This window comes from Limulus polyphemus, unplaced genomic scaffold, assembly GCF_000517525.1.
Source record: "Limulus polyphemus unplaced genomic scaffold, Limulus_polyphemus-2.1.2 Scaffold187, whole genome shotgun sequence".
NCBI lineage: Eukaryota > Metazoa > Arthropoda > Merostomata > Xiphosura > Limulidae > Limulus > Limulus polyphemus.
The window spans coordinates 99,440-107,008 of record NW_013665797.1 but is presented as its reverse complement, the minus strand read 5'-3'; the positions used below and the strand labels follow the sequence as shown (position 1 = coordinate 107,008).

The window sequence follows — 7,569 nt, the reverse complement described above, 5'->3', positions numbered from 1 at the left end:
AATCAATACAACATAAAATAAGTGTATTTAGCAAACTACAACTAGAATCAATACAACATAAAATAAGTGTAATTAGCAAACTACAACTAGAATCAATACAACATAAAATAAGTGTATTTATCAAACTACAACTAGAATCAATACAACATAAAATAAGTGTATTTAGCAAACTACAACTAGAATTAATACAACATAAAATAAAAAATAAATGTATTTATCAAACTACAACTAGAATCAATACAACATAAAATAAATATATTTATCAAATTATAACTAGAATAAATAATAATAACTGATGACTTTTTTGTTCTTGAATATGTTGAATAATTAACAATACTCATTCACTCTTCTATCCACCCCATCATTCTCATTCACCCTGATTCTTATCCCATTAACCCCAGGGTGAACCATTCATCCAGTTGAGAAACACTGGCTTTAGCGGTAAGCGTTACCGAACCATGGATCCAAGAGGTCATGATTCACATCCACTTCTTGCAGTAACACAGTTCGCACTTTGGTGCCGTGAGTGCCTGTCAGAGTGACAAAAATAGCTCAACAGCTGTTTGTTTGTAATTAAGCACAAAGCTACACAATGGGCTATCTGTGCTCTGCCCACCACGGGTATCGAAACCCGGATGTTAGCGTTGTAAGTCCGCAGACATACCGCTGTGCCACTGGAGGGGCTCAACAGTCGACTATCATTGGTATTGACTATACAGTTGACTTCTTTCCAGTCTATCAGTTCAAAATTTGGGACAGCAGATACGACAGCTTTGCGTCAAAATTCCAAACAAACAAACCCATCTTAAAAGTTGTGTTCTCGCAATGAAACAATTGAATTTCGGGTATAAAAATAACCTTCGCAAAATAACAGGAAAATTGCACGTTTTGAAATTCGCTCCTAACAAGTACACTTTCTTATTAGAAAAATAAAATCAGCTTTGAACGTTTCAAATGAGAAAAATGTATCCGGTATATGATAACACGTTTTATACGAAATATTACAATATAGAGGATCTTGTACTGATGTCATCAAATGATCAACAGGCACATAGTTCTGGATCTGTTTCTTGTTGTAATTATTCTTATGCAATTAATTTCAACGAATTTGATGCTTAGTTGCCCAAAATACAATTCTGTATATTTTGGAAGTTTGTCCACCAATTGCGGAATTCTTTTTAATGATACGTTTACATACCAAACTGGTCCCGTTCAAACTAAAGGAAATAGTTAGGTAAACCTTGAAGCCTTTCTCTAAACTCTCCTGAGCATACAGTGGTTCACTGAATCGTGTGATAAAGAATAGATTTTCAAACATCCATCATTGAAGGCCCAGTTTTCATCGCAGTTTGACACTGTGTATCAGATACCTTTTATGTTTAGCTAAAAAAGAAACTCCAGCACGCAGTTAAGTTAATTTGAAATGAAAGATATAGATGCGATTATACACGGTTAAGTTGCGAAGCTCTCACCCTTGGGAGTTGTAACTAAATAACCTATTGTATAGTGTCGATAAAGATAGGTTGTAAAATGCCCGCACTTGGGAGAAGTAACTAAGTAACTTATTGTATGGTGTTGATAAAGATAGGTTGTGAAACTCTCGCACTTGGGAGAAGTAACTAAGTAACTTGTTGTATGGTGTTGATAAAGATAAGTCGTGAAGCTCTCACTCTTGGGAATTGTAACTAAATAACTTAATGTATGGTGTTGATAAAGATAGGTTGTGAAGCTCTCACCCTTGGGAATTGTAACTAAATAACTTAATGTATGGTGTTGATAAAGATAGGTTGTGAAGCTCTCACCCTTGGGAATTGTAACTAAATAACTTATTGTATGGTGTTGATAAAGATAGGTTGTGAAACTCTCGCACTTGGGAGAAGTAACTAAGTAACTTGTTGTATGGTGTCGATAAAGATAAGTCGTGAAGGCCTATCTTTATCGACACTATACAATAAGTTATTTAGTTACAATTCCCAAGGGTGAGAGTCGTGAAGCTCTCACCCTTGGGAATTGTAACTAAATAACTTATTGTATAGTGTCGATAAAGATAAGTCGTGAAGCTCTCACCCTTGGGAATTGTAACTAAATAATTTATTGTATAGTGTCGATAAAGATAGGTTGTGAAACTCCCGCACTTGGGAGTTGTAATTAAGTAACTTATTGTTTAGTGTCGATAAAGATAGATTGTGAAGCTCTCACCCTGAGTTTGTGGACATTAACATCTATTTAGCTGTTGGTTATTTATATTACCTTCTAATGAAAGTTACCCACATAGATCAGAATTAAAGATCAACCCAGTAATGATGATAACGAATGAAATATTATGTTCTTACATATAGTGCATTGTTTCTTCAGTTGGACATCTCGGTATTAGGGAAATTTTCGGCCATAATTCCAATAATAGCTTACGAGGTTTGTCCACCTTAAGAGATTTAAGTTAGTCCATCAGTGATGTCATGCGTCAATCCCAGACATATTACATATTATTATTATCAGTTGGATAGTTATGAGTTTATAAGCATTATCAACGGCCATTTTGGTGACCCTGCTACGAAGTAATTGACGATATTTACGAATACCACCTAAATTGTTACCTGTGTGTATATGTGTGGTGAGGGTTTGGGAAACAAATGTTCAGTGTGTAAGTTCGAGATAATATCAGATAAAGTTATTCATGCGATACAGAACCAAATATGTTGGTGTAGCAACAGGTTTTGCGCATGCGGTAGTCTGTAAGTCTCCAGACGCTCGCTCCATTTCAGGATTAGAGAAACAAGCAGTAGTATGTGTCAGTTAGCACCAATGCTCGAGTTAACGTCATATTGTGACTGTTGAAACTATTAGCATCAAAGAAAGAAGTACCGACAGAGACAAAAGAAGAAGAAAACAGCCCGTGAGAACGCTTTGAAAATAAGACATGGTTCTCGTGACACCATATGCGAGATAAACATATACACTGTGATAAGATGTAAAGATTGCATAGAGACAATTACGGATGAAGTGAGTAACAGCTCCCCCTTTTTTTTAGTAAACATCATGTAACAACATACACTCGCACAGGTTTCCTCGCCAGTCTTTTGTATTATCTCTCCCTCTGTCTTTTTTTTTCTTTTTTTCACACAACAGCCTGGGTTCCAGTTAACATAATTCAGTCTTATGTGAGTGTTAGGCAATAAAAGAAGTATAATTTGATTCTGGGGATGAGAGAGTCACCTAACGGTCATTAGTTAACAATACAAAACAAAGAAAAATATATCTAGTTTTGTTATAAATATTCATCTTGAAGTGAAACCATCTTGAATTATATATATATGCTGTGGTACAGATACTTGTGAAATATATATCATTGATTTCGGTTTTTTTTTTGGTTAGCGTGTCGAATTGTGAAACCTTGGATCCTTGTTCACGTCCCTTTGCTTCAAAATTGCGCTAGGCACTTTTGGGGTCCTAGGTGCGTAGTGAAAGTGACAGTCAATAAAAGTGAACTGAGGCGGCGAATGATGCTATTTGATTACAGCAGTGGTTTGGCCTTGTCGTAGCTAAATTATTATTAATTCCAATTATCCTTTATTGGTGCTATATAAAATGACTTCGTAATACAAATTATTATTTGTACTATCAAAAAAACAATAAATAAATAAAAAAATAAGTTACATGCAGGTTTGTGTAAGAATTTGATATAATATTTCACTTTTCAATTCACTAACTATCCTCTCATTTTCGTACTCCTTTATCTAATGGTTAAATGTGCATTGTTTTTGCTCACGCTGGTACAGTTGCAGTATCTATGAAGCAGTATTTTAATGTGGCTCTTTAAAGTCGTTTCAGAAACAGTCAAACATGTTACTTGTTACAACATATTCCGGTGCTACACAAGAAGATATAAAGGGAGTTGAGACCTTGATATCGAGTTCTTCTCCAAGCTATTGGCTGCTTACGAGTTTCGAAAGTGCTACCTGTTACAATAGAATAAAAGAAAGAATTATCACTTTGATGTTTTTGGTTGTTTATGAAGAAGAATCCGAGATTAAAAAGTTTGTTTTATTTTACATTACAGCCGGGCCTGGCATATGTAGTAGTCAGTTGTCGATCCTTTCGGTCCAGACTTCGAGACGCGAACACGTTCCGCATTTTCAGCTGTGGGCGTTTTATAAAAGTGATAGTTTTGTTCACCGTTTTAAAAGAGTCAGATAAATCCCTTGTGGCGGCGTGCTGCTGGTTGAGGGCTTTCCTTCTGGTCAGTAGTTAACAAAAGTTATGGAATACCTGAACCCTATGGGTATTTCATCTGACCGGTTAGTTCACGTGCGCATAAAGATAGATAGCTAGTAACTCAATGGCCAAATAAGAGCACTTTTCACACAGAGTATAAAGAAAAGAAAAATACAGATAGAATCTAGTCGTAGGGATTTTTTATGTTAGGATTTGACAATATAGCAGTACTATACTTGAATTAAGGCTTAATAATCTAATGGAACTTACTAGTAAGAGGTCTGTATTTAAACAGAATTTGAAAATAAATTACACTAGGCTTCTACTTCATATACTTATTTACAGTTACAGAAAATTATTCTGTAACTTGTTGCTTTACCTTTAAAGTTCCCAGTCTATAAACCCACACCTTTTTGTCTCCTCTGTGTTATAACTTGTATTATTCTATAAGTGCTATTTATGAGCTGCCAGTATTGTTTTTGGTGTATCGTTGTAAGGTATCACGCGCACATTTTAATTATACATCTCAGCTATCGATACAAACATTGCCTTGACTCTGCAAGTTTTGAAACGTTTCTATAATGATAATAATAAACTGATCAGTTGCCGCAGTGAGGTTTCTTTTTTTTGTTCCTTTGTCTTGTATATTTCGTATAAAATTGGGAAGAATGAAATAGGAAAATCATAAGTTTTTATCTGTGTATATATATATATATATATAATTACACACATCTCCACACTGTCAGCTAAGAACACCGTACACTTTAAAAGAGATGATATACAACGAAACCTAACGAATTACTGAAATTCTTTTATATTTTTTATAACCAATTTCATTCAGTTATTTTGGAATTTAATTTTAGTTACTTCATAGAAGGCAAATGTACACCATTTGTAATAGTGGAGTGATATAGGAATGTCTCGAGCATTTTCGCTGTATGCATGACATGTATCTCGTTTTGTAACACTTGCAAAAGGAGGAGTCAAACTTGAAGTGTAGGCTCATCTCTTTGTGTCTCCTTCTAAGTCGAAACTGACGATCACATTCATCCTGTAAGAGACTCCTTCCTCGTGTTTTTGTGTGAACTAAATTTTCTAATGAATACAAAATATTACGTCGACTAAAAGCTATCAATTTTTAAAATATTTTTGTTCACTGCTGTCAGGGTTTCAAATATATAAGTGGGCTAAGGATTCTTCTGCAGTAGTTGTCTGTGACTTGTTGGCGATAAATTCGACAATAAACAGACAGTGCACACTCTTGTTTTAAAATATTATATTTAAAACAAATCAAACGTATATATAAAATTCTTTACACAATGGAAATCACAATTCTATTTCAAATTCTAAATAATTCTTTTTTTTACTTGTCCAAAATCCACTTAGGCTGATTCAATTACTTCAGAATCCAACTGAGAAGACGAAATATTTTTCTCTATTTTTATCACAATATTATCAGTGAAAAATTCACTTACTTTATCCCATGGGTTACCACAGTTGTATCCTGAACCTTAGATAATTGTCTCCTTTTGGTCAAAGTCCACACAGGCGGGTTCAGTTACTTTAGAATATTCTTTGCAAGACAGATTATTATTCTTATCTCTATCAAACTGTGAAACTCACTTTCCAATATCAACCGTTAAGGCTTAGTCACTCGCACGCGCCCACTAACTTCACGTTTTCTAGCTTTTTTATTTATACTTTACTTCACTTGACTTCTTATTATTATTATTAATATTATTTTGCGCCCACGAGCCACTTATATAAATATCCTATTCACCGGTCTTTGGAATTTTCTATAAAGTGCGCGAACAGCGCTGATTTAACAATACTCAGTTAAAGTAACGAAAAAATACTAAAGATTCGAGTAACGTGACGTCAATAATATTAGTAAAGCCTAAACAACAATGTAATTGCAAACACAACGTACGACTCGTACAGAGTTACACAACCAAACTCGTCATAGCTATCGCCTTTAAAATAATTGTTTTTAACTCTCTTGTTATGAAAAATAAATAAAATATTAAATCACCAAATAAACTAATTAATAACACTTACACCAAACAGTCCTGTATATCCAACAACTGCTATATTATTATTATTGAAATTCGAGATAATTGTCTAATGGTTAGGACGCTCGACTTGTAGTTTGTGGGTCGCGGGATCGAAACCCGTCACCGAACATAACTGCTCCTTTTAGCTATGGAGATACTATAATATGACATTCAATCCGATATTCATTGGTAAAGAGTAGCCGAGGAATTGGTGGTAGGTGGTATTGACTAGTTGCCTTCCCTTTACCCTTCAAAATTTGGGACAGCTAGTGCACAGTAGCTTTGCACGAAGTTCGGCAAATAAACGAACAACAAAACAACGATATCTACAAAGGGCATTCAGAGACGGACTTCTTCTTCGAGTGGACTAAATTCATCAAACTAAAGTCAAAGTCATTTATTTAAACTGGAGCTAAGTATCACGTGGGCGCCTATGTGCGTAGAATACTTTACATTGAGATTAATACTGGACGTACTGCTGCAGAGTCCCCGAAAGTGTCCTGTTAAGAGGTTTAAAAAAAAATCCAAAATTAAGAGTAACAAATATTTTATTTCTTCCTTTTAAAGTTCATATGTCATATTGTAGCCTACAGAGTGCATAATTCTTCTCGCGATTCATGGCACGCGCACGTTTTCCTGACGTTATGAGAGTAAGAATTGCAAGGTTAAGCGTACCTTATGTGATATCGTTTTAGTGTTTGCTGACTGACTGACAGACAGACAATACACTACTGTATAGTGGTGTGAGTGGTTAAAACAAGTGACCTCTCCAGGCGGCATTCGGCCCCTTTCGGGGAAAGCACACAGTAGCTTCCCCGAGCTCTTCAAATATGTGATTAAAACATTCCAAGCTGTTAAATATTTTTAAAAATTGGCCCATTCTTCGAGGTCGAGTGGTGAGAGGGTTGATTGAATTAGATTGCCCTCATATTTTATAGCATAGATGAAATATAGTGTGCTCTGCGCAGAAAAGTTGCCCTTAGTCTTAGTAACCAACTTATTGGTTTTTATTATGCCACGGGCAGTTCGAAGTGATAGTTTTTTTTTTCTGTAAGTTAATTGAAAACTAGGTAACATTTTGTTATAGTTCGAAATTTCGCTAAAGCTATACACACAAAAATTATTGATAATTTGAGCCAGTTGTGTTTTTTAAATATTCCTTTGTTAATCTCGTTTTTTGTTTCGTATGTTTTCTGGAACATTTAAATAAAGATTAGCTCAAATTTTTGCTGCCATTTGAAAGTTGAGGACGACGCGCCCTTTATGAACAGTGCATACGTGCCCAGCTCCCCCCCCCTCCCCC

General features: G+C 35.1%; 1 protein-coding gene across 3 annotated transcripts in view; it reads left to right on the top strand.

The window, feature by feature from the left end:
* LOC111084973 (UPF0489 protein C5orf22 homolog) overlaps nucleotides 1-7,569 on the top strand; it is an 83,336-nt gene that overhangs the window by 45,434 nt on the left and 30,333 nt on the right. The window contains exon 4 of one of the 3 annotated variants that reach the window (XM_022381719.1): nucleotides 3,373-3,470. The exons of the other annotated variants lie outside the window; for them this stretch is intronic. Coding sequence (XP_022237427.1) covers nucleotides 3,373-3,433 — 61 coding nt within the window. The 3' untranslated portion in view covers nucleotides 3,434-3,470. Of the gene's footprint in view, nucleotides 1-3,372; nucleotides 3,471-7,569 lie in introns of those variants that run through there. 3 annotated transcript variants of the gene reach the window in all.